This window comes from Puma concolor, chromosome B2 (assembly GCF_028749965.1).
Source record: "Puma concolor isolate L17-30 chromosome B2, mPumCon1.1.hap2, whole genome shotgun sequence".
Lineage (NCBI taxonomy): Eukaryota > Metazoa > Chordata > Mammalia > Carnivora > Felidae > Puma > Puma concolor.
Genome location: NC_141671.1, coordinates 145,883,084 through 145,909,894, shown reverse-complemented (window position 1 = coordinate 145,909,894; position 26,811 = coordinate 145,883,084). Strand labels below are relative to the sequence as shown.

Here is a 26,811-nt window from a genome sequence, read left to right as displayed (position 1 = left end):
TTTTTTTTGTTGTTTTTAATGGTCGGTTTGTTAAATAGGAAAAAAACAGTAACTGAACCAAGCTACAAGAAGTCTTTGCCAAAAGTCAGTCATGCTTTTTGCCTTTCAGATCTGCCTATGTATTTTTTTTCTTCCTGTAAACAAAGTGTCCTTTCTTCTACCGGAGGCCGATCAGTCCCTCTAGGGTGACTGTTCTCAAGCTGCATATTCAGTTACTAATTCTGGTTCTTTTTAAAGTTTATTTGGAGGCAGAGTATGCTAGCGGGGGAAGGGCAGAGAGAGAGTCTGCTGACAGCACAGAGCCCCACTTGGGGCTCGATCTCAGGAACCGTGAGATCATGACCTGAGCTGAAATCAAGAGTTGGATGCTGAACCGACTGAGCCACCCAGGCACCCCTATGTCATCTCCTTGGCAGCTGTGCCCTCCAGTGGAGGACCATTTGCTAAGGTCGCTAGTCGTCTCTAGTGTAAAATTCAGTAGACGCTTTCAACTCACTTGACCTTTCTCGAGCTGGTGACTACTTCCTTCTTGAAACACTGGGAGGTGGGAGGCAGCTCGGTGGTGCTGCTCCGTCTTGTGTTTGTATGCGTGGGCAGCCCCGGGGTCTGCTCTGCTCTCCTCTCCCCAGAATAAGCCCTCGTCATTCCTGTGACTGTGGGTATTCTTCCCATGTTGGAGACTTCCAGAATGTGCTGCTCTGAGCTCCAGACACCTGTGAATGCTTCTTACACATCTCAGTATGTTTAAAACCGAACTTTGGGTGATACCCATAAATCTGCATTTTAGCGATGGGGACCCCTCAGGCAGAAAACTAGGAAATACCTTGGCTCTTTTTACCTAATGCCTTTCTCCCTTCTAATGTATCACCAAGACCCCTTGATTTCTGTCGTCAAATTAAATCTCAGATTCATCTACTTCCTATCTTCTTGCCCCTGTCGAGGGGCAGCTAAGCTGCGCCTCTGGGTTTCACTCTTGGCCCCTCCCAGGCGATTTTCCATACAGCAGCCACGGTCATCTCGTCATTTCCAAGGCAGAGCCTTTCGTAGGCTTCCCATCGCTCTGGGATAGGTTTTTTCCTGTCTTAGTATTTTTTTCCGCTGTGGTCCAGCCACAACTGGAAGAGTCCGTCAGACTCCCCTGCCGGCCCCTGGTAACGTTCTTCCGTCCGCTTATACTCTCTGCCTGCTTATTTTTTAGCTCAGAGAACAGCTTGTTCTCTTTCCCTCCGAAGTGTGCTCTGCCATGAGTTCCTGTACTTGCTCTTCCCGCCCGTCAGCACAGTTTCTGTGTTTGTGGGACTTGGGCCAGAAGCTCTGAAGGCAGAGCCTGAAGGATATGCTTGGCTTCGCAGCCGCTGCCCGTCCTGCGGCGTGTGGCCCAGAGCATTTGTCACGGTTTATAGACAGCTTTACCTTGGGGTTCATCTTTGTCTTATTTTTAAAAAAGCCCTTTGAATGACAAGTGAAATCGTTTTAATAATCTATAACGTGTTGACTTTTTCAAATCTGTGTCCCTTCCCCGTAGCCTGCTTGTGATTTCTGTCCTGTGCCCTCCTCCTGGCAGCTTCGCCTGATTGACACGGGGGCTTTGGACGCATCTTTTGAAAACCAGACTCTACTTTCTCGTCCTGCCCCATAACCTGTTAGTTTTTGTTTTACGCCGGGAGTCACTGGCTGAACCTCCCTGTCACCAAGCCGTAAACTGGGACTTCTCTGTTCAGAACATCTGTTCGCATCAGATACGCTCCTGTGCCTCCAGTTACTGCTTCCTCGCCTCATTCCTCTATCTTTCCAGTGCGGTGCCCACATTGACATCGGGGCATCCTTTTGAAAACACGGATAATACTCTTACTTAAAAATGTTAAACTTCTTGGGGTGCCTGGCCGGCTCGGTCAGTAGAGCATGTGACTCTTGATCTCGGGGCTGTGAGTTTAAACCCCACTTTGTGTGTGGAGTCTACTTAAATAAAAATAAATAAATTGGGGTGCTTGGGTAGCACAGTCAGTTGAGGTCACGATCCCAGGGCTGTGGGATGGAGCTGTGTTGGGTACCACACAGAGCGTGGAACCTGCTTAAGATTCCCTCCCTCTGTCCCTCTCCCCAACTCGTGCATACTCTCTAAATTCATTATTAAAAATAAATAAAAATATTAAATTTCTTAACGGGCCCGAGACACTTTAACATCTAACTCTACAAAACGTTCATTTTCTGTTCCTACTAGTCATTTTTTTTAATGAAAAAAAAAAAAAAACAAGTTTGCTCATTTTTTTTTTTTTAATTTTTTTCTTAATGTTTATTTATTTTTTTTGAGACCGAGAGAGACAGAGTATGAACAGGGGAGGGTCAGAGAGAGAGGGAGACACAGAATCCGAAACAGGCTCCAGCCTCCGAGCTGTTGGCACAGAGCCCGACGCAGGACTTGAACTCCCGGACCACGAGATCACGACCTGAGCCAGAGTCGGACGCTCAACCGACTGAGCCACCCAGGCGCCCCAAAAGTTTGTTCATTTTGAGAGACAGAGACAGAGCATGAGTGGGGAAGGGGCAGAGAGAGAGGAGACACAGAATCTGAAGCAGGGTCCAGACTCTGAGCTGTCAGCACAGAGCCAGATGTGTACCTTTTTGAACGTTTGAATGCGAGATCATGACCTGAACCAAAGTCCGATGCTCAACCAACTGAGCTACCCAGGCGCCCCTGTTCCTACTAGTCACTTCTACTCTGGACTCCTCTTGACTCCAGACCTTCATGCTTTCCTTGCCTCACCTGGCAGGCTGCATGTTGCTTCCCAATCATCTCTGCGTTCCGTTGTAGCTAATGCTTTTCCAGGGTATGGTTGACAGTGTTTCCCTGCCAGATCCTTAAAGGCAGGGATGCCATTCCTTGGTTCTCAGGAACTCACATTGGGGTGGGGGAGAACTAAGTGGTAATTTTAATTTCTTGGACTTTTCTGTAAGTTGATTTAAATTTTGGTCACAGAAGGGAAAGAGTGTTTGATGTAATTTAATCTGCAGTTATTTTACGTGAAGTATTTAATGGAAATTGGAACTAGATTAACCACACAGAAGATAACTTTGGGTTATTACCCAAATGCTTCATCTCTGTAGAGAATCTGATATCACCAAGGAGCGGATTCAGAAGATCCTGGCAACTGGTGCCAACGTTATTCTAACCACCGGTGGAATTGACGACATGTGTCTGAAGTATTTTGTGGAGACAGGTGCTATGGCAGTTCGAAGAGTTTTAAAAAGGGACCTGAAACGCATCGCTAAAGCTTCTGGAGGTAAGTCCTCTGCTCGCTCCCAACTGCGGCGCGTCACGTTACCGTATATGAGATAGTGTCTCTTTACGTTGGAATGTTATCACTAAGCAGTTTCAGAAGCAGTGGTTTTTTTACATCTTACTCCTTTAATGCCTTATGCTACAAATACGTCTCATAGAGCCATTTTCCACGTTACTGGAAAAGCTCTTTAACTTACTGAATGTGTTGACCTCAGAAGGTCATGGTTCCGTGTTAGGCTGAAAGGACAGTGGTTTATCTGATGCCTGTCTATACGTTGCTCTTATCATAAATGTTTCTGAATTTGGGACAGCATATGAAAGTGTTCATGGGAAAAGTGTTTACAGATCTTTGTCATCATCTTCATAGCGACTATCTTGTCAACCCTGGCCAATTTGGAAGGAGAAGAAACTTTCGAAGCTTCAATGTTGGGACAAGCAGAAGAGGTGGTACAGGAGAGAATTTGTGATGACGAACTGATCTTGATCAAAAAGTAAGAGCTGCTTTCTCAATCAAGCTGCACGGGTTTTATTAGTAAGGGAACAGATCGCCTTCCCATTGATTTGCTGCTCTAGTCTTTCAGTGATCAGAGCAGTTATACGCGTGGGAGAGAACAATAGTAGGCCGTGCGCTACCACGAGATGGAGTAACCATTTCATCTCTTCTGCGCGGTCCAGACACTGCCTCTGTGTCTGGGTGAACCACGTGAGCAGGATTTCCAGTCGAGGTGCTTACGGTGGGTTTCTTTGTAGACGTCTATGAAAATATATTAAGAATTTCACTTTACTTTTTTAAATAGCACTAAGGCTCGTACGTCTGCATCAGTTATCTTACGTGGGGCGAATGATTTCATGTGCGATGAGATGGAGCGCTCTTTACATGATGCTCTTTGTGTGGTGAAGAGAGTCTTGGAGTCCAAATCTGTGGTTCCTGGCGGAGGTGCTGTAGAAGCGGCGCTTTCCATATACCTCGAAAACTACGCAACCAGCATGGTGAGAACACGTAGAATTGTGCTTTCTTTTCAAGAAGGGCAGGGGGGGCACCATCTTTGGCTTTTTGTGGATGCACCTTCCCTGATGGGGCCCCTGGGTGGCTTGGTCCGTGGAGCGTCGGCATGTAGATTTTAGCTCAGGTCATGATCTCCCGACTTGTGGAGACGAGCGCTGCCTCGGGCTCTGTGTTGACTCCCGAAGCCCGCTTGGGGTTCTCTCACTCGCTCTGCCCCTCCCCAGGTAGCGCACGCTTTCTCTTTTAAAATAAGATAAACGTTCAAAAGTACATATACTCTTCTCGGTCCTCTGCTGCCGCTGTGGGTCTTAAGACCCTTCGCTGTCTTTCTTCTCAGGGGTCTCGGGAGCAGCTTGCTATTGCGGAGTTTGCAAGGTCTCTTCTTGTTATTCCTAACACACTGGCCGTGAATGCTGCCCAAGACTCCACAGATCTGGTTGCAAAGTTAAGAGCTTTCCATAATGAGGCTCAAGTCAACCCAGAACGCAAAAATCTAAAATGGTAAGCATACAATTTCCCTTTTTCACGATCATCTGTGTATCGTGTATGGCACTTTAGCTTTGTTTTAAACCGATAAAAGATGATGACTAGTGATTAGCATTGGTGTATTTTAGTTAACAGCTCAGAGTCCCAGCCTCTCCCTGCTTCTCTGGACAGTCACTACACCTGCACAAAGGTCCCACAGAGGCCAGGGGATTATTTTTGGGTCATCCGTATCTTCTTGAGGAGCCCCTGTTTAAGATACTGAATGATGTTGGGAGCCCAGTATCTATCTAAGCTTTTCTATGACTCGGTACTTATTTTGTTACTTACAGTCAACTACTGTAGTCTTAAGGGATCTATCCTGAGGTCCCTACAATCCCCAAGATTAACATTTGAATGGCGAAGCCATTCATCTCTTAAAGAGATGAGATGGGATAGGTGTGCATTATGTAAGAAATCACTTAATGGTTTTTTGGTTGGTTTTTTTTTGTTTGTTTTTTTTTTTTGCAGGATTGGTCTTGATTTGGTCAATGGTAAACCCCGAGACAACAAACAAGCAGGAGTATTTGAACCAACCATAGTGAAAGTTAAGAGTTTGAAATTTGCAACAGAAGCTGCAATTACCATTCTTCGAATTGATGATCTTATCAAATTACACCCAGAAAGCAAAGATGATAAGCATGGAGGTTATGAAGATGCCGTTCACTCGGGAGCCCTTGATGACTGATCTCATTTCTCTTTTATTTATAACAATGTTAGACGCAGTTATCTTGTTATCTTGAGTATTACACATTAATAAAAATAACAAGCTGTCAAGCCTTGGGTTCTTACGAAAGATGGTTTCCATCCTCACTTTGGTCCTCTGATTTCACATATTACAATTTAGTACCTTGTTAGCATAAGAAGAGATGAGGTTTCAGTTTAGTTTCGGCATGATTCATTAAGCAATTTCATCCTCTCTGAACACACATTGCTATTCCCATCCCACCCCCAATGCATAGGGCAGCCACACCACGATGTCCACCCTTTCGCTCCATTGTGTGTAACAGGGTAACAAGAATCCGACAGCCAGATGCTCCAAGAGGGTGGCCCAAGGCTATCGCCCCTCCTTGAATGTTGACCTAAGGGGGGAAAAATATATACCGTTATTCTGTGGACATAGGGTAAAAAGTTTTGTGGGGTTTTTTTAATAGTTATTTAGAACATGTGAGGGGGGGAGGGGCCAAGAGGGAGAGAGAAACCCAAGCAGGCTGGGTGTGGAGCCTGACTCCAGGCTTGATCCCACAACCGTGATTTCATGACCTGAGCCCAAATCAAGTCTGAGGCTTAACCTACTGAAACCACCCAGGTGCCCCAGGGCTAAAAATCATAAATTATCTTCACCCTTTTAACATGACACCAGTAAACTATCCTTTCAAATTCCACTTTCATTTTTACTGTTCAGGTATACTGTTTATACCCCTGTGACATCCACCCTATCTCACTAGTTTAGAAGAGTCAATGCTCTGTTGGTGTTAGAAGTAAACTAATACACAGTCCAGGGTTTTTGCCTCGGGAAGCAATAAAAGAACTCCCCAGCCCTAGCAGGCACTTACCCAGGATCCACCCACAAGTTAGTTATTGGCCGGTTGGCCAATACCAGGGATACTGTGGAACAACTGTACGTGGGTTTTGCTGTTTGCAATCTTAAAATTGCATTGTGAGAGTTCACTTGTGAGCTATCCCCACGACTGCTTGCTCGGGTTTACCTTCTCTGTGTTTAATCCAAGTTCTTTAGCTACTGCAACAGACAGGGCTGCAAAGGCTTCATTGATTTCAAATATGTCCACATCCTCCAGTGACCAACCTGCTTTTGCAACCTGAAGGAAAGATGAATGGAATAGAGGTCTGAACACTCAGGTGGAGCCTTCCTTCATTGTAGATACTCAAAAGAATAGACTGATACTGAAGGATCTCTTCTGGGATGTTCCAGCAGGGGCCTAGTGGTACCACATTTTGCCTCGGTGACACCAGTTCCAAAACATGAAGGATCAAACATCCCTTGGAGATTCTAAAGTTAAAGTTTTGAAGCAGTAACGGGTTACACGTAGGTGACATGATCTAGGGGATTATCAGTTACCCCTAAAAGGCATATGACCCAAATGTTCTCGGCTGCTCTTTGTGGTGGACTAGAGGTAGAGCTGCAGGAATATGCTTGCATAAGGCTAGGGAGGAATTCCATTAAAGGGAAAATGAGATCTGATAAGAATAAAAAGGAAAACAAAACCAGGCTTGATCTTGACATTTTGGAGAGGATCTGAGCCAAGGTTTACAGAGGACAGAATAACGGAATTACAGGGTGTTGGTCTGGTCCCAAAGAGGTTCGTTCAACCAACAAAGCAAAGGACAGGTGCTAACATTCAGAACTAGACTCACAGCTTGCTTTATCGCCGGAATTGGTCCTGTCCCCATAATGGAAGGCTCCACACCTACTTGTGACCAGGAAACTATCTGTGCTAAAGGTGTAAGCCCTCGATTGTCGGCCTCTGACTTCTTCATAAGAACCACAGCGGCAGCACCATCATTTATTCCTGTAAAATATGAAAGTCTGGAGTTTTGAGATGCTCATTGAGTTACATGCCTGTGTCTACTTTCTGACACGTGAAGACGTGTTAAATTATTCTTAATACATCTTGGCAAATTCATTGGCTGTAATTCCTATTTACAATGTAATTGGCAATGGTAAGTTTGGTAATATGAATATGACATAATTGACCACAGAATGTTCTAACTGAGGAAAGCTGGGGGAGGGGAGGGTAAGAAAAGAAATGGAAGAAATAGTCTTCATTTCATGGGAGGTACTGGGAGTTGCTGGTTTTGGAAAAGCACAGAGGTAGTAAATTCTGGGGTTCCCTAATTTGCTTTTTCGCCTGTGTCTAGTGAGGATGTCAGGGAGTCAAATCCATTCTTTCACATATACATTAAGTCAAAAATGTAAACACTTAGTAATGATCAAATACAGAGAAACTAGATTTTCCCTTAGAGCAACTAAAGGTTTTAGGATCATTTGTATACAAAAAAATAATTGAAACGAAGAAGGCATTAAGTTGGTGGGGCCTAGCAGAAGACGGTTTTCCCCCAACTGCCCTTTGGCAAATCTGACCTGAAGCATTAGCTGGGGTGACTGTTCCTGTTCCATCTTTGAGAAAGTAAGGCTTCAAGTTAGATACGGCTTCTATGTTGGTCCCATGGCGAGGAAACTCATCTGTTTTCACTTCGGTAAGACCTGAACAAGGAAAATCAATTCCCCAAGATTACCACAGAGATGGCAGTTGGCGTGCTAGGAATGGTGGAGTCCTGAGACATGATGCATGAAGATTCATACTTGGAAGGAAGGCTCATCAAAAATACTTTTATTCCAAGAGGAAAGTACACACTAATAAAAAAAGTGTGTGTTCGAACATTTTATAAGCAGTGTCCTCATGAGACATTTTGAGTGTTTTCCATATGCACGGCCCTTTCTGAGGAGGGCAGTTCCTTGTGCGAAAAGTTAAGGTGTGGGCGTAGGACTTGTCTGGTTACAACCGCCTGGACCCGGGAGCGTCAAAGCTATGAGGCTTGGACATAAGTGACATCAGTTATGGGGAACGGAACAGTTACCAGTAATAGCCCCTTGACTAGAGCACGCCATATCAGATAATAGCAAAGTGACCCAAAAAGATCCACCCTCAAGATGTATGATATGTAAACAAAAACATACAGAAAATAACGAATGTTCACTTCCGAGGAGAATTAGCCTGTAGGGACAAAAGGTCAGCTGTTGCCTTCTAATAACCATGAGCCAACGCTCCAGTTTCTCACATGAAACCAGCTGTATCTACAGAACAGTGTGGACACTCTGGGACCAAGAGGGTCCAGTGCTAACACAGCTGCCTATGTTCTTAACCCTTCCACGCCCCACAAACATGCCCCCACCGCCCCGCCCAGCCCCGCCATCTAAGACGTATCCAAGATCAATCTTTTCTTTGCAACCTGAAAGACACAATTTATAAACATTCCTATATATTATTTTGTGGAGTATTACTCTTACCTATAAATAGGCATGCTGCTGTTTAAATCATTATGATCCAGATACTCACCTTTTCTAGAAGACACAAAAACTGGTATAATCTCTTTGTCAAAATAGCCAGCTTTCTGTGCACTCTCTGTCCTGTTCTGGGACAAAACTGCAAACTTGTCCTGATCTTCTCTACTCACTTGCCATTTTTTGGCTACATTTTCAGCTGTGAAAGAAAAAATAATAAAGCAAAAGAAACATTTTCAGGAACTGGCTCTCCGTAGCTCAAGTTTTTCACATGTAAACAAGCACGGAGCGCCGAGTACAAGCAGCCTCACCGATGGGCTGCGACAGTGTTCTGTGGCCATCTTGCCTCACAGTGGCAATGAATTTGGAAACGTTGCAGTAAATCTTAGAAGCCATTTTCTTTGTTCCTGTCCTCTCTTTTCCCTTCTATATAATTTTAAACTTTCAGAAATTTCCTTTATGCCGATTCACCAACTGTTTTATATTTTTTTTGCCCCACTTACTTTATCATTCTCTCTGAACCATTTGAGAAAAATTTATAATCCTGCCTCTTTATCCCTCAATTTTAATTTCCTTGTATATTTCCCCCAAATGGCCATTTTCTTACATAAACACAGTTACCAAGATCAGGAAATTTAACATTGATACAATACTATGATCTAATTCGTGGTCCAGATTCAAGTTTCACCTATTGTCCCAATGATGTCCTCTGTAGCTAAATTTAGATGCTCAGTTCAGGGATCACACACTGTGTTACACTTAATAGTGAAACAGCTCCTCAGTTTCTTTTTATTTGAAATAGTTTCTCATACTATCTTCGTGTTTCTTAACCTGGATTTTTTGAAGAGCAGAGGCCAGTTCTTTTATCGAACGTCTTCCAATTTAGGTTTGATGTTTCCTCAAGATTAGATTAAGATTTTGCAGAAAAGCAGGCATACCACGGATATGATCTCAGTGAATCTTATCAGGATGCCTGTGGTATTAGTTCACCTCAGGTGCCGTTAGCTTTCATCACTTGGTTCAAGCCTCTCTACACGGTAAAGTTACTACTTTTCCGTTTATAACTTATCAGTAATTTATGGGAAGTTATTTTGAGGTTGCGAAAAAATACTTCTTCCTCATCAAATTTCACCTGCTACTTTTCGCATTCATGATTTTCCAACTCCAACCTTCCTTGTGTACATGTTAACTGGTGTTTTCCTTCCCTCCATGTATCATGCTGACATCAGTATGAACTCAAATATTTTTCCTTCATTTAATAAGTTACATAACCCATAACTACCATTATTTATTCTGATGTTCAAATTGTTCCAGATTCGGGCAGTGGGCGTCCTCTAAGCTGGTTCCTGAGCCCTTCTGACATGTCCCCGTGTGCTCTAAGCACTTCTTCATTTTTTGTTTTTTGGTAGTTTTATGGTTTTACTAACACAAATACAATGTGCACATAAGCTGTGTATTCACTTTCTTTGCTGTGCAGCCCGGCATTGGAACTGGGGACTCTGGTGGACAGTAGGACTGCTCTTTCCACAGTGACTCTGCGGTTCTTGGAGGAGACACTGTGAGCAGTCTCTGCACAGTAAGATTTGTTGCACATCAAGCAGCACCTCAAGCTTCTTGATCTTGTGGCCTAGGAACATCCAGAAGCCAATGGGCAGCATGTGCTTTGTTTTCTTGTTGCTGCCGTAACCAATTCTGGGCATGGACATTCGGCCCTTGAATCTTCTGGGCACCCCATTGTCATTGCCTCTGGGTTTCTACCAGTCGCACTTAATTTTAACATGCTAGTTTAACTGGTACCAGATGAACTCCTTGGTCACATTCCTGGGTTTCACCAGAGATCTGAAGGCAGCCATGATGCCAAGTAGGGCGCTGCCACCTCCGCAGACAGCGCCGGAGAAAAACTTTATTTTTTTTTTTAGCACTTTTGTCCTACCGTGGACACTTCTCAAAGGAACCTTAGTTCCTTAGTTCTCCTTAGTGGAGAAGGCATTTAGAAATAAAGATCCGGGTGTTAGGACTGCTCACTATTACTGGCATGTCATTGTTCCTGTGCCGGTTCATTAGGAACTTACATACACATACGATTTGCAAATGTATACACATTCATGGTGATACCTTGCATTCTCTGAGTGTAACCTAACACCACCAGCGCACGCTTCGCCCTTTCCCTTCGTGGACTCCCTCCTACAATAGTGAGAAGCCTGGCTCCCATTATCCTCAATATAGTCACTCATTTGCTCAAATCTAGAATATACACAAGGTGGTTTCAGAACTTGCTATCCCACACCACTGGGGAGAAAGCAAACCCAATAACTAGAGCTCGATATTTGTTTACAGTTCTTTTTTCTTTGATTAGGTAAAACTTACACAGAGTGAAATACACAAATCTTAAGTGTATAGTTCAACGAGTTTTGACAAATGCAGGCAACCATATCTCCTGAATATGTAATATTTCCATCACCCCAGAGAGCTCTCACATGCCTCTTACCCATCTCCCCCTCCTTGAAGCAAGTAATATTCTGATTTCTGTCACCATAAATGCAACTCAGTGTCTGTTCTCAGCATTGTCATATTGTTGAGGTTATTGCTGTTTGTTCCTTCTTACTGCTGAGTGGTTGTTATGCATTCTCCTGTTGATGGATACCTGAACCATTTCTAGGTCTTGGCTCTTATGAATAAAGCTGCTATGAACTTCTTTGTGCAAAGCTTTTAGTGATCGATGTTTTCATGTGTCTTTAGTAAAGAAACTGCCAAATTTTTTCCAAAGTAGTTGTACCACTTTATGGCTGCAATGTATCAGAGTTCTAGTTCACATCCTTGCCAATATCCAGTCATTTTAATCTTCATCATTCTGGGGGTGTAGAACAGCATCTGATTGTGGTTTTAATTTGCATTCCCTGAAGTAATGATGAATACTTTTTTTGCACTGACTGGCCATTCATCTATCTTCCTTTGTGAAATTTGTGCCTAATCTTTAGCTCATTTTTCTTTCTTTAAATTTTATTTATTTATTTTGAGAGAGAGAGAGAGAGAGAGAGAGAGAGAGAGCAGGGGAGGAGCAGAGAGAGAGAGAGAATCCCAAGCAGGTTCCGCACTGTCAGCACAGAGCGCCATGTGGGGCTTGAACCCACAAACCATGAGATCATGACCCAAGCTGAAATCAAGAGTTGGAAGCTTAACCGACTGAGCCACCCAGGTGCCCCTTTAGCTCATTTTTCAATTGGTTGTCTTTTTATTATTATTATTATAGGAATTCTTATATGTATCATGAATATTTTCTCCTAATTGGTGACTTACTTTCTTAATAGTGCCTTCAGTGATGGTAAGTTTTAATTTTTGAAATCTAATTTATCTAATTTATCTTCTAAGTTTATTGCCTTCTGAGTCTTGTCTTACCCCCAGGTTTACAAGCTATTCTATGTTGACTTCTTTGGTTTTTATCTTTAGATCCGTGATTCATCTCAAATGAGTATCTGTATACAGTGTGAGGTAGGAGCTGAGGGTCATCTTTTCCCAGTTGCTTGTGGACCCTCTTATTCCCGCACCACTCACTGTAAAGGTTTTCCTTTCCCCATTTCATTACACTGGAACCTTTGTTGAAAATTACCACAAGTCTGGGTCAGAGACAGAATCTTAAGCAGGTTCCGTGCTCAGTGTGGAACCCGACATGGGGCACAACCCCACGACCCTGGGATTGTGACCCGAGCCAAAATCAAGAGTCAGATGCTTAACTAACTGAGCCACTCAAGGGCCCCAATTTCTGTATTTTTATCCTTTCTTTTTTGGTAGTTTTACTAGCTTGCCGAAATGCAACTCTTTGTCTTTCTTGGTGTTCGAATTTTGTTTCTCACAAAATTTGGGAAATTTTCACCTATTGTTTCTTCAGTAATGTTTCTGCCTCCATTCTCTTTCTTCCAAGATTCCTATTCCATGCACGTGAGTCCAGTTTACTTTGTTCCACAGATCCCTGAGGCTCTATTCATTCTTTTCTCAATCTTTTTCTCTGTGTTCTTCAGGTCGTGTGTATTACTCTATCCTTAAATTCTCTGACCCTCTCTTCCGTCTCCAGTTTTTCATTAGGCTATCCGGTGGGTTTCTCATTTCAGAGTGTGGGCTTCACAGTTCTAATTTTCATCTACTTCTTTGTGCGTATTTTCCCTTCTACTGCTAAGGTTTCCCTTACATGTTCCTCAGTCGTGTTTTCCTTTATGCCCGTAAACCCGGGCAAAACAGCACCTTTAAAATCCTTGTCTGCTGATTCCAGTATCTGTCATTGTAGGGATCAGATTCTATTGACCGTTTTTTCTACTGTTATGGGCTAACATTTTCCTATTTCTGTGAATGCCTAGAAATTTCTTATTGCATGCTGGACATTACAGTCGCTATACTGTTGAACATATGCATTTTATGATCTTTAAGCAAGGGTAATGAGTTTCATTCCCATTAACATGCTGGCAGATCATACGGATCCTTTTGAAGTTTGATTTTTAAGCTTATTAGTTTGGGTCTAGAGTAGTCCTTACTCTGGGGCTAGAGCCCTACCCTAAACTTTGACCTTTCTGAGATGTCAAGGGAGTGTCCAGGGGGTTCAGTAAAGTTTCTGCTCTGGCTGGTCCGAACTCCTGAGTCTCCCAGTTCACAACTCTCTAGCAGCTGTTTCCAGCAGGTGTTGCCCTGCACACATACATCTGAGTATTTGACCAAAGTGTTGAGGAGACCCTTATGGAGACTTCCGGGGCTCCTTTTCTAGCTCCCTTCTCTCTAGTACTCTGCCCCACAAAATCTAGCCATCTCAGCAGCACCAAACTCTGACCTCTGCCTCCCTAGTTCAGTGGCCACTATTCCTCCAGGCAGAAAGTCAGGGACAGTGGGGTTTTCCCTTCTTTCAAGAATCTCAGTCTTGTGACAGACTGCAGCCAAAGTAGAGGTGGCACTGGTGTGGGCACTGGCACCACGGCTGGCTGCAGGGTGGGTGAGTCCCCTGCTCTCGTCTAGGGGAGCCCGAGAGCAGCCCTTCAGGGAGAGGACCCCAGAGGCAGGGCAAGAAACTGCCTTGGGGAGAAAGCAAGGTGCTCCTGGTAACCCACCCCTCCCTCGTCACAGGATCACGCAGGGCAGAAAGAAGGTGCCACGATGCCCTGACAGGAATCTTCAAAAATCCATCTGAACTATTTGGGATGATGCCCAAACTCGGGATCTATCACCTTCCCTGGTCAGTGCTAGCCAAGTTCCCGATGGGGGCACGCTGAGAACATTCGGCAGGCCATGCCTCTAAGACATGCCTCAATCTTGATCTACTGTGAAGGCTCAGTGTGGATCTGAGAGCTCCGGATCCTGGTCCATACCAAGTTGGTAGAGCCATTCCAAGCCCAGGTGAACTTCCTTCCTGTACCTTGTCTTTGGGGAACTCAAGCACCAGAAGGAGAGGAACAACATGTTCCTCTACATAAATCTAGAAGGGAGGGTTTCCCCAGGCTGAGGGAGGAAAGAGCTGACAGGCATCAGATGAAGGCTGCATGGGGAAGGCCCCTGGTGCTGCTCTGTGTGGAAGGAATACATCTACCCCTGTTAGAACAAGCCATCAGGGAGTGGTACCAGCAAGGAAGGGACAACAGCCAGTAGGAAATGGCAGTTCCTGGCAACTGCCCCTATCCCCCACCTACTGCTGGGGCCGACCGCACTGGAAATGCCTGAGCCACTGTGGACAAGATGCAGGACCTTTCCCAGAGTGACAGCATTTATCTAAAGCTGGAGAGAAGGGGGAGGATTTGTTTCCAAACAATTTGGTTTGTTCCCAACACCATCCCTGCCAGGAGCTTGCAAGAGGCTAAGGTGTGGAGCAATGGGGGCTGAGCCCCAAGTGGTAATACAGAAGGTTCTGGAAGGTCCTCATGAAAAAAGGCCCAAATTAGGAGGAAAAAAAAAGAATCTCAGTCTTACATGATTGTTGGCTAATATTTGAAAACAGTTGCTTGATATGTTTTGACCAGTTTTCTGTTTGTCTATATTAGGAGGTCTAGTCTTTACTAATGCCTACATCATGGCCTGAGACTTTTTCTTTTTTTTTTTTTTTAAGCAAAAGAAATTTATTTTACATACTTCTGGAGAATAGAAGGCCAAGATGAAGATGTTGACAGGTCTGTTTTCTCCTGAGGCCTCTCTCCTTGGCCACTTTCTCACTGTATCCTCACATGGTCTTTCTTCTACGCTGCCATGTCTAGTATTTCTTCCTCTTCTTCTAAGGATGCCAGTTTGATTGGATTAGGGACCACGCTAAAGGCCTTATTTTAACTTGATTACTCCTTAAAAGGCCCCAACTCCCAAACACAGTCACATTCTGAGGTCCTGGGGGTTAGGGCTTCAACATATGAGTTTTGGAAGGTCACAATTCAGCCCAGAACACCTCAGACAAGGCTTGACGGCCTCTGGTGATGTTGACACAGCTGGAATATCACACTTGGAGAAATTCCGGCCTGGACACTATGATAACACCCTGTTAGGGAACACAGCCTCCCGCAGTCTGGCCACACTCTCCAGCCTTCCCCGCGGCCGCCCTCGCTTGCAGTAACAAGATGCCTCAGCTTCTCTCTGCTCCCCACGTCTCCACGCCCCTCCCTCCTTGCCTTTAGACACACTGTTCCCTCTGCTTAGAATCTTGCTCTTTCCCCCACTTTCTCATGACTCAAGACAGCAGTTCTGTTGACCTTCCAGTTGCCTGGCCAGTAAACCTGAACCGCAGACGCCTAATGAAAACCAGGTCATATGGTGCAAAGAGTGCGGTGTGAGGTGCCAGGAGTACCTGCTCACCTCTGATACCACCTCTGCCACAAAACCACCGTTTGGGGCCCTGGTCTGTTCATATGGTGAAATGGGAGGTTGATCAGAGCTCTGAAGTCCCACCCACCTGTAACATCCCGCCATAATCAAGGAGTCACAGAGGAGAGACAGGCTGTTTCCTCAGTTGGGCTCACCCGAGTGGAACTAGCCCTGCCATCAGTGATACAAAATGATGAGGACATGGTCCCTGACCTTAAAGAGGAAAGCACCTGCAGAGCTGACTATGACATGACCTTTTGGACACCTTTTTACAGTTAGTCTGTCTTCAGCTGTGTCTGTCTTACCCGTAATGCCCATATGGTAGTTGTGAAATGCATCGGTAAGCCCGTCACAGAGTATGCTGTCCATCAGTGGCATTTCCCCCATCTTGACTCCTGCCCTCAAATGAACCAAGTGAGGAGCCTGGAAACAAGAAATACAAGTGGACTTAGGATTGGCTATAACTAGTCCTCTCCTTAGGATCCCACTCAAAACTATCCAGTGGCTCCCCAGTCTTCGCCTAGTCCCCCCGGTGATCCTTCTCCCCAGTCGGCCCATCCTCCTCCCACCCAGGGCTTGAAGACCCCTGGAATCAGCACACAATTCTATCCTACCCACTCTTGAGAAGCTGTTAGTCTCCTACCTACCTATTTCCATTTACCACCAAATCTATCCATTCTGTGTCCTGTGTCCTTAAAAACTCCATTTAGTCTTTCCGAAGAGGCAACTAGTTATCTGGGTTTTTTTTAAATTTTTTTTTTTTAATGTTTATTTATTTCTGAGACAGAGAGAGACAGAGCATGAGTGGGGAAGGGGCAGAGAGAGAGGGAGACACAGAATCCAAAGCAGACAACTAGTTATCTGTTAAATGAGGAGCTAATCTAACGGCATAAGTGATCACGCTGTGTGTTACTCATTTTGATACAAGACATAATGCCTACAGTCAGAACAATAAGGAGGCCTAATTAATGGGGAGAGCTTTCTGGGTGTGGGTCCTCTTAACTCCTACCAACTCAATAGCAGCTAAGATAGAATGGAAAAACTTGGGAGTCAGAAAATTGATATTTGAATCCTGGCTCTGGGCCTCAGTTTCCTGACCTGTGGATTGGGAATGATACCATCTACCCTATAAGGGCTGTTGTGACTATATGTATAAAAGCTACAAACCTCATAAAGTACTACACAGATATTAGCATGGTCCCCTCGGAATCACTCTGATCATGTTCACTACCTTCAACTTACCTCCTCCTGGGCTGATTTGGCCCTGTCTAGGGGATCCCCAGGTCAGACCCTAAACTGCCTGTAGGAAGCTGGTGATATACTTTTTTCTTTTCACTCCCATGCCAATTTGAGGGATGGGCCTTGGGGAAAGAAATTCTGCCGAGCAAACCTATTTGAGAAGGGTACCACTCAGTGGTCCTCTTTTCCACATTCGATGTCTCCAAACGGTCAACAAAATTTAGTCCCTTGGTCCCTGGGGTCCTTCTTGTCAAGCACAGGACAATAAGTGCAAACATCTGTTTGTTACGTTTCCATACAATGAGAAAGAAATTTAAGACCAAGGATATCAGCCAACTAATGTAACAAGTTAACTTTGGGACACACTTTATACTTTGGTAACATTTTAGGAAAAAAAAAAATGAATTCTGTTCCGATCACACTGGTTGACAGGATTTTTCTACAACCTGGATTTCTCCCCCAGCTTGGAAGAATAATTAACATCCACATAGGGATCAAGGTTGAATCCAGTTTTACTTTGTTTACTGTTTGGTCTCAGCTCTGCTATGCATCAGGTTACTCTGCTATGGCAAAATGAGTTTATTAGTGAGAGGTCAGCAAGAGTTGTTTCTTCAGAGGCCTCACCTTGCTCATGCTTTCCATGCCTCCTGCAACCACAATATTAGAGTCTCCTGTCCCTATTGACTGGGCTGCAAGGCATACGGCTTTGAGGCCTGACCCACAGACCATCTGGCAGCTCCACGCTGGAACAGAGTAAGGGATTCCTGCACCCATACTGGCTTGTCGAACGGGATTCTGCCCACAACCTGGAAGAGGGAACACAGAGACTTCTCAGCAATCAAAGAGAAACAAAATGTTTCACTGGGCTCCTGTCACTTCCCAGCCGAGCTGAAACAAGCCACGCTCCCAGCCAGACAGAAAAAGGCCTGTATACACTCTATCCTTACCACAATCTAGCTCTTGAATATGAATTATCTTGTGCTGTTCTATATTTTAGGGATATAAGTTTCCTCTTCCACAAGGAAAAGATTAATATCTTAAGAAGGAAACATTCTTCTTGATCTTTCAACAGGGTATGAATAAGCACACATTCCCTTATTTTTTTAAAAAAAGTTTATTTATTTGAGAGAGACAGAGACAGTGTGAGTGGGGGATGGGCAGGGGGAGAGAGAGAGAGATTGAGAGAGAGAGAGAGAGAGAGAGAGAGAGAGAGAGAGAGAGAATGAATCCCAAGCAGGCTCTGCACTGTCGGCACAAAGCTGGAGTCAGGGCTCGATCTCACAAACCATGAGATCATGACCTGAGCCGAAATCAAGAGTCGGATGCTTAACCGACTGGGGAGCCACCCAGGTGCCCCAGCACACACTCCCCCATAAACACAGGGCAGAACTTGGGCATCATCCATGTTTCTAACTAGGGCCATGTGCTTCCATGATCATGGCTTCAAGACACCTGGCACAGTAAGAGGGTTACTTAAAGAGGAAAACCTCTGATAAGAAGTATTTCTTTCTTTGCTTGATATTCATCACACATGGTTAACTGGTTATGTAACAAGACATGTGCAAAATCAGAACTGACAAATACCCTTGCATAATTCAACTGTGGGAACTGTTCCTTCAGGGAACCGAAAGAAATACATCACATACATAAAGTAGCACAGAAGGGAATGGAGTTGAGGGGCGCCTGGGTGGCTCAGTCGGCTAAGCATCCGACTTCAGCTCAGGTCACGATCTCACAGTTCGTGGGTTCGAGCCCCGCGTCGGGCTCTGTGCTGACAGCTCAGAACCTGGAGCCTGTTTCAGATTCTGTGTCTCCCTCTCTCTCTGACCCTCCCCCAATCATGCTCTGTCTCTCTCTGTCTCAAAAATAAATAAACGTTAAAAAAAAAAAATTAAAAAAAAAAAAAAAGGAAGGGAATGGAGTTGAAAGTTTCAAATATGCTCAGTACCCAGTGCCTATTACCAAAGGATCAATGTTTGTACAGTGGTCACTCTATTGCAAATTTCAGATAGACCCATACCTAGCACCTTTCCTCAGTGAGTTTATTGGAAAAAACTCGCCAATAGCTCATGGACAAAAATTTAGAGATTATATTCATCACAATGCTCTTTCTCTGGGATTAGACTGGTAGCCTTGAAACTAAAAACATATATAGGAAAAATTGGTCAAATGACAGAATCAAAATACCTCTAAATTGAACTCAGCATACTAGTTAATAAAGAAGAAAATATTATTTGAAGCTCCTGCTTTTTAAGCTACAGTGAGTTACAAATGCATTTAAGTAAATGATTCCTTCATAAAGATGTTATGTGTTTATCCATAACCTCCATCTTCAAGGTAAGAAATGAGCGCAGGGCGCCTGGGTGGCTCAGTCGGTTAAGTGTCCAACTTTGGCTCCGGTCATGATCTCGCAGTAAGTTTGAGCCCTGTGTCATGCTCTGTGCTGACAGCTCAGAACCTGCAGCCTGCTTTGGATCTTGTGTCTCCCTCTCTCTGCCCCTCCCCGCTCACGTTCTGTCTCTCAAAAATGAATAAAAACGTTACAAAATGTAAAAAAAAAAAAAAAAAAAAAAAGGTAAGAAATGAGTGCTAAACATAATTAATAGTCTAGCAGTTAGCAGAACGTGAGCTCCATGAGAATGAGGATTTCTATCTGATATGAACACTACTTATCCCTAGCTGAAAAAAAAACAGTGCCCAGTGCACAGCAGGTGATCAGCTAAACATTTTTATAGGGTTATGGAGGGTGTCTAGGCTTAAGAAGTAGGACAGATGAAGGTTCGAATGCTAGCTCCATCTGCAACTGTGCCTGTGGATAAGTGACTTGACCTTTCAAAATCTCATTCACTCATTTCGAAAATGGAGAGAATACGATTCAACAGACTTACTGACGGGATTAAATAAAGCAATGAAAGCAGTAAGCACAGTGCTTTAAAGCCCAGCACTCAGCAGGCCCTCGATAAACATCGCTATTCTTTGTATTTTAATTTGCAAAGATACTATAGAAAAGAAGCGTGGAAGAGAGAACAGAGAAACCAACATGGAGTACCGTATGGCAACTGAATTAAGTCTGAATCGTGGGTCCGGGAAGGAAGGAGGATGTGGGCTGAAGGCTGCCAGTCTGAGAGTGTTACTCACCTATTTTAAAGCCCTTGGAGAGTCAAGGGAAAGTGGTAGGCCCGCAGGGACAATTTGAGAAAGGAGAATTAGGAAGAGGAACTACAAAACTATAAATTAAGAAACACCAAAAAAAAAAAAAAAAAAAAAAAAAAAAGGGCCAGGTCTCAGACAGGGTAAGGACAAAAGTTGGCTGTAAGTGAGCATTACCAGTTACCACTAGTGATAATTGGAATTTATGCTACCGAGTGAACATGAATCTGGTTATTAATAAGTAGGAATGGCCAGTGATCACCAGTCCGTAGACAGTGGGAACCAGAAGGGAGACAGGAGCACTCTGGTGACTCACCTATTCCCAGGGAGTGAGACACCCCCCGTGAGGAGCAGGAAGTGCAACCTACCTGGCCAGCTTGGAAGGGAGCCTACCGCGGGGCGCAAGGCCCTTACCTCTGCCCTATCCCCAGCAGGTAGCACAGTGCGAGACGCAAAGGAGGAATTCACACTTTTGTACTGAATGTGTACATTTCTGGGGACTATGGGGGGCCGTGCATACTCTCGGATGCGTGAGGCTGGCCCTGGGTCTACAGCATGAAAAGGCAGTGGGGGACGGTGGTCTAGTCTAGGCTCATCCGGACACGCAGATGAAAGTCTAGGAGTGTTAAACTGGAAGGGGCTTGCCAGAGGGCCGACAGGAAGAAGTCCCACAGCGGGAACGCCGTGGGCACATCTCTGGAGTGAAGAACTTCAACTTCGGGAGCGGGGATGGGAGGACGTGTTGATGGGTTGCTTCCAATAAACCTGACCTCAGCCGGGGTCTCTGAGGAGTTACCTGCTGTCAAAACGTGTCCAAATATGACCTCTGACACCTCTTCGGGAGCCACAGCGGCCCTCTTCAGGACTTCTTTGATGACCGTTGAGCCCAGGTCGTGGACAGGGACGGTGGACAATGCACCATTGAAGGAGCCTAGGGCAGAAGGGCAGGCGGGGGCGATGAGGAGGGCGTCCAGCGCGGCTCGTGAGGGTACAGAGCGGAGCGTGTGTGACTCTCACCCAGGCGAGACTCGCGCGGAACGCTGCCAGAGCATCGGGAAGCCGCGGACGCGCGGGAAGCCTGCGCATCCATTCCCCAAGCGCTGGCAGATGGGCGCGGCCCACGCTTCCCTAACAAAAGGGGTCGACGGTCCCACGCGCCCAAGGGCTTTGAAATGTCCACAGCGCTAAGCGCGGGACGGCAATTCTCACTAAACCTCCATTCACCGCCGCGACCCTGCTCTGACCACCCGTCAACCCCGCCCCTGTGGCCAAAGGGCTGACATGGCTCCTCCTGGAGCTGGCCAATCAGAGGACTCGGGAGAGAGCGCCCACCCTCGCCATCCAATGGGAGAGTCAGGCGGCACGGTGGTTCTACCCGGGGATCCAATCAGAGCACGCGAAGAGGAGTGGGCATCACCTGGCGAGGACGGGGCGGGGCTGCCGGGTGGTCGGCCGGGAAGGGCGAGGTGCAAAGTCCAGGGTGTCCCAGGGATCCCGGAGTCCCCGCGGCTTAGCCGCCGCCGGCCACTTACCTATAACGGTCCGCGCCGCCGAGACGATCACCACGGGGTCGGAACCTGCACTCATCCTGCCGCACCACAACCTCTCGTGCTGCTGAGGGCCCGGAGCTGCAGGCGAGTGAGGCAAAGCCTTGCTCGGCCGCTGACAGGCCGCTCCAGGGGGCGGAGCCGCAGGCAGACCCGCCCACCGATCCGCGGGCGCCAATGCGCAGGCGCGACGGCTGGCGCGCGGGAGGGCTAGGCCGCTGGGGACCCGGACAGCGGGCGGGACCGCGGGCCCTGGAGCCAGACACGCATCACCACCGCCTCGGACCCTTACCTGAACACCCCAGTGTTGTAGTTTGTCTTGACGTCTTTGATTTGGGGGCGGGAGGCGTGTTTGGCGAGTCCGTGAAAAGTGGGGGTGACAGAATAGTACCCCACGTTCGCTCAGGACTCGAATCCCGGTGGCGAGAATGTGGGCGCGAATCCTGCCAGCTGCCGACCTGCGGGCGGTTCTGTTGTGTGCTTTTGCTCTCGTGGCTTCTACAGTTCCTCTCCGAACTAGGCGCCAATAATTATCACTGGGGGTTTAACTTGGTTCTCCGTGCAAACCCTTCTCCGTGCTCTCGTGCGGGGTGGAGATCAGCCCCGGCGCTGAATGCGTGAGGAAGTCTGTGTCAGGGGTGTCTTAATGCCCCACACGTCCAAAGGATTTCGTTTCAGTTGACAGGCAGAATCTGAAAATGGGTGCATGTAGCAAGCTGGGTCACTCTTGTGAAACACAAACCCTTTGCCACTTCCCAGCTCCGACTGGGCAAAGCTCAGAATTTTTCTAAAGCTATCTAGGAACCTTAATACCTGGCCCCTCTGGTCACTTTTCAGCCTCTAGTCTGGCGCTTTTCTCCTGGACACACCCCGCATTCTAGTCTCCCAGAGAGGGGTCTTGCTTTGTCTTCTCTCTAGCACTCAGAGCAGCGCCGGATCCACCCTAGCTACTTAATACTTACCTAATAAGTATTCATGAATTTTCATGATATTGTCCAAAAGCTTTAGCAAACCCTCAAAGGTTGCGTAAGACCCCATAGAGATTAGAGTCAGCCACAAATATGGAGACTCAAACAAATATTTGAATAATAACTGGAGCACCTGGTTGGCTCAGTGGGTGGAGCTTGTAACTCCATCGCAGGGGTGTGAGTGCCGGGGGTCCAGCCCCAGTAGGGGTTCCCGAAGGATGGCGTCTGCGAAATAACAAATGGACACAGACAACAGTGTGTTCGACTGGCCGCTTTATTGTGGCAAGCGTGGCATTATATGTGTTAGCAATTTCCTCGCAGCGTGCGTCATCTATGTTTCTCGGCTTTACCTAATTCTAAAAATGTTCCTTTGTGTAATCACCCATTAAGGAACCTCATGGTTATTTCTTTGTAACGTTCCCTCCTACCTTTTGCTTATTGATTAATTTCTTCATACTACTTTATGTAGCTACGTTTATGGTTTATAAAGCGTTTGCTTCACTATTTTCACGAAAGGTCATCTAGCTCTCAACACCTCAAGTGGAACATTTATAGGGACATGACTTCTTAACTGTTTCTTGGAACCAAGCTGAGTTTACCCAAGCTGAATTTCTAGTAGGAAGGCTTTTTTTTTTTTTTTTTTTTTTTAGAAGTTTGAGGAATCAAAGAGAAACAACCTAAATATGGCAGGAAGGAAAGGGGTTTCTAGGGAAGTAGTGCAGCCTGTTGAGAACAAGGGGGCAAGAGGACTTTGTCACAATGTTGTGGAAGGGAAACTGCTGCCAAGCCTGGAGAATCCTGAAGAGTTTTCAAGTAGATGAAATACTTCTTAGATCCTGGGAATCTACATTAAGGCCTTGCAAAGGTATGTAAGTGGGCCAAACGAACCAGAGAAGAAAATAGCTGGAGCACAGACCCCACAGGTAAGGTAGGAAAAGCTTGGATAACACCGTTTCCTTCGGGAGAAATCCTTAGTCTGGAATCATGATGGAATCAGCAGTCCTCCCTAAGAACTCAGCAGCAAATCTAAGATCCTCCTGTCTGAAATGTGTTCCCTGTCCTCAAACATGTGAGTCCAAGAAATGTATGGAGCCTGTCCCTTGGCTTCATACTCTGTTCTATCCCAGTGTCTTCTTACATCTCTGGCTACCCAGTCTCCTTTGTGGACTTACTTTGACCGCCCCTTAATATATTCCCCTGAGGCTATGACTTTGCACTAGCACTCTGGGTAATGCCAGTCACTCCCGTGGCTTCAGTTACTACCATAAGCGGACCATAGTGAAATCTCTCTCTCTAACCTAGTTGTCTCCTGAGCAGATGCCCTCTCCATTAAAAGCTCATATAAGCCCATCAAATTTAACACATCTAAACCAAACTCATGATAATATCTACCTCTTCCAGCCTTTATTGTTTCTTCTCTATTGAAAATCTCAATTAGCAGTGCACCTATCTTTTGTTAACCCACCTACTGGGGAGGAGCACTCCATGTAGACATCACTTCTTTCAGGAACCTTTCCTATCTTTCCTAGCATTTGGTGCCCCTTGACATCATCTACCTAACTTATCTTCTTACCAGATGTTAAAACTCCTAGTTTCATCTGTCGCCTGTACTAGACTACATAAGCTTTACAGATCATCTTGTTATATTGCTTTATGCACAGGTCCTAACACATTACAGGCATTCTATATGAGTGAATAGATTCTTTATGTCCCGTGCCTAACACATGTGAATGAATATGAATATATTCTTCTGGATGCAAGGAATGTATCCAGCTGTTTCCCACCTGAAGGCTCTATCAAGAACCAAGTTAAGAGCAAAAATTGAGAGGGTAATTGCTTGCTTCTGTTGAGGCGCCACACAGCACCTGTTTTCAGGGGAGTCCTCATTATAGTTGCGCATCAAGCTCTACTCAGAGCTTTGCATGGACCAGGATAGGAACTAAGAATAATGAATAGGCAAAAGGAGAGCAAGAGAATCATTTTAAAAATTGCATCTAGATCAAGGATCATACGCTACCTGGGCTGGTGAGGAATGGGTGGGTAGCCACCATAATCTCCACGTGTGAGCGAGGGACCACTGCTACAGCAGCGCTCCTCAGCCAGTTTCTCCTGAAGGGGCCTTGAAGCCATTCTTGATGATGTTTCACAAAGAGGGTTGCAGGAGTGCAGGCCAGATTTAAGCTAGAGGGCAGAACCCCCAAACCTCCCCTGTAGCAAGCTCCCCAGTTGGTCTGAAGGGGGCAGTGAACCACCACTGCAGATTGGCCACAGCTCATTTGCCGTGCACTCTGCAACAGGGGTGACTCAATTCTTTCTCGGCACAACTCCTCCATGGTGGCTCCAGACCAAAGGTGATGACATTATCCAGGATTGTGAGAAGGGTTCATTATGACCACAGGGATAAATGAACTCCTAAGAAAGTGTCGTCAGAGAAGAGCAGGGGGGTAAAGACTGGTCTAGAGGACAAACTGCTACGAATGAGAAATAAGGAGTATCTGAGAGAAAGAATGCCTTCGCATGATGTTTGCAGAAATGTCCCAGAAACTGGAGTGGTCAGTTTTGTCAACTGCAGCCAAGGCCAAGAGAAGGAAGTGAGCCCTCTGTACCAAGCACTGTGACATTTCTGTTCTCCCAGCAGCAGTGTCCACGGAAACTTCTGTGAGCAGGTGGCAACTGGTACACTTCCAACAATGCCAGACCTTTGCGAAATGTTTTCGTTCCTCTTGTCCACAAACTGGTATCACCTTCAAAAGACATGTTAGCCACTTCTAAAAGACTTCTTAATGAAACCCTCTTACTTCAGCCAGTGTCTTCAACTACATACTACAAATCTTTATAATTTGTATTTTCACCATCAGTGCATTGCTGGGTCCTGTGGTTGTTGCCTGCTCCTACATACCTGACACAGCAGCCTGACCACTTGGGAACCATCACCCTCCGCTCAAGCACAGCTCCTTCTCCCACCCAAGAGGACTAGCAGGATGACACAGCCCCAAGCCCAGGCTTTAGGAATCAGACAAACTTCTGCTCCTAGCTTTGGAGGTGGGTATTGCCCAGGAAGCTTCGATGACAGCGCCCTACGGGGCAGATCTAATACCTACCAATCCTTGGGTGACCACTTAACCCTTTCAAACCCCATTTCTTGTTCTGTAAAATGACCAGTTGCCTCTTCTCATAGGGGTGATGATAAAAATGCAGATTAAAAAAATTGTCAGTTTCTGGCATGTAAGTACTCAACAGGTATCAAAAAAACGTTCAGGCACTTTTTGCTATCTTCACAGTACAATTCTCTTCAGAGTGATGCTAAAGTAGAGACATCAAAACTTTACTAACCTTCAGCTTTATCCAAGTTGACTGCACTTACAATTAACCTTCTTTGGCAGTACTCGAGTTTTTGCCAAATGGCGGATTCTCCATTACTGGAGGTTGTCTAAAAAAACGCTTCAGTACTCCCACTTATCCCACTTAAAGAGAAGGAAGACACTTTTAACAGGAAGCAAACACAGGCAGCTTTTCACCTTTACACCCAAGACCTTACACACTTAGTGTAAGCTATGATCTTTTCTCTTTCAGTGGGAACGATCCAAATACAAATTTATATTTGAAATAACCTCATCAAGGGAAACGGTCTGTCATCAGAACTGGAACTTCGAGAACTTAGGACTAACATTTACTGAGAAGGCACCATGTACTTGGCACCACTGTAAGCACTTTACGTGTATTAGCTGTTTTAAAAAAAATTTTTTTTTAATGTTTATTTTTGAGACCTTGTGAGAGACAGAGTGCAAGCAGTGGAGAGGCAGAGGGAGACACAGAATCTGAAGCGGGCTCCAGGCTCGGAGCTGTCAGCCCAGAGCCCGACGCAGGGCTCGAACTCACGAACCGTGAGATCATGACCTGAGCCGAAGTTGGACGCTTAACCGACTGAGCCACCCAGGTGCCCCTAGCTCATTTAACTTACAGGCAAAAATTGAGCCACGGAAAGAGAATGCAGTTTTCCCAAGTCTTGAAGCAGGTAGTAAGTGGTAAAGCCAGGATTCAAACCCGTTAGTTCCAGAGGCCAGGCCATGCTCTGAACTGGATTAAGACTTATCACCTCTCTTATCATAGTCATACCAGCAAATACAGCATCCAATCCCCAAAATGAAAAATACTGACTTTGCAAATCCCAAGTTCTCTCTGCCGAACACAGATGCATCAGAAACTTGAAAATTGGTAATGACATATAACCGTTCTATATTAAATTTAGTTATAAAATT

At 45.5% G+C, this 26,811-nt stretch overlaps 2 protein-coding genes, 1 long non-coding RNA gene and 1 other non-coding gene across 5 annotated transcripts in view; 3 read left to right on the top strand and 1 right to left on the bottom strand.

Annotated features, from left to right (window-relative positions):
• TCP1 (t-complex 1) overlaps positions 1-5,585 on the top strand; it is an 11,504-nt gene extending 5,919 nt beyond the window's left edge. The window contains exons 8-12 of the mRNA XM_025926168.2: positions 3,106-3,281; positions 3,648-3,771; positions 4,078-4,270; positions 4,624-4,787; positions 5,280-5,585. Coding sequence (XP_025781953.2) covers positions 3,106-3,281; positions 3,648-3,771; positions 4,078-4,270; positions 4,624-4,787; positions 5,280-5,496 — 874 coding nt within the window. The 3' untranslated portion in view covers positions 5,497-5,585. The remainder of the gene's footprint in view (positions 1-3,105; positions 3,282-3,647; positions 3,772-4,077; positions 4,271-4,623; positions 4,788-5,279) is intronic.
• Positions 3,830-3,961, top strand: LOC112863007 (small nucleolar RNA SNORA20). The gene has a single exon (XR_003223848.1). It is a non-coding gene; the product is annotated as a small nucleolar RNA SNORA20 (small nucleolar RNA).
• On the bottom strand, positions 5,490-21,726 carry ACAT2 (acetyl-CoA acetyltransferase 2). 2 transcript variants are annotated; one of them, XM_086708273.1, is made up of 9 exons: positions 21,570-21,726; positions 20,834-20,968; positions 17,512-17,693; positions 15,954-16,071; positions 8,888-9,031; positions 7,912-8,034; positions 7,185-7,339; positions 6,518-6,628; positions 5,490-5,890 (listed from the first exon to the last, which is right to left on the bottom strand). In XM_086708273.1, exons 1-9 carry the CDS (start codon positions 21,622-21,624, stop codon positions 5,720-5,722), a joined length of 1,194 nt encoding a protein of 397 aa, XP_086564399.1. In that variant the 5' UTR covers positions 21,625-21,726; the 3' UTR covers positions 5,490-5,719. The 2 variants fall into 2 exon arrangements, with proteins under 2 accessions (XP_086564399.1, XP_086564398.1); XM_086708272.1 differs by lacking the exon at positions 21,570-21,726 and adding an exon at positions 21,055-21,270.
• On the top strand, positions 21,715-26,811 carry LOC147581349 (uncharacterized). Its single transcript, XR_015251699.1, has 2 exons — positions 21,715-22,834; positions 25,411-26,811. It is a non-coding gene; the product is annotated as an uncharacterized LOC147581349 (long non-coding RNA).

Excerpts from the sequence above, each read along its gene's own strand:
- ACAT2 (XM_086708272.1), bottom strand. The coding sequence starts at position 21,127 with ATGGATGCGCAGGCTTCCCGCGCGTCCGCGGCTTCCCGATGCTCTGGC. Across the intron at positions 20,969-21,054 it reads TCCGCGCGAGTCTCGCCTGG|GCTCCTTCAATGGTGCATTG; the intron begins GTGAGAGTCACA and ends CTTCTGCCCTAG. Across the intron at positions 6,629-7,184 it reads TTCCGGCGATAAAGCAAGCT|GTTGCAAAAGCAGGTTGGTC; the intron begins GTGAGTCTAGTT and ends TCTTTCCTTCAG.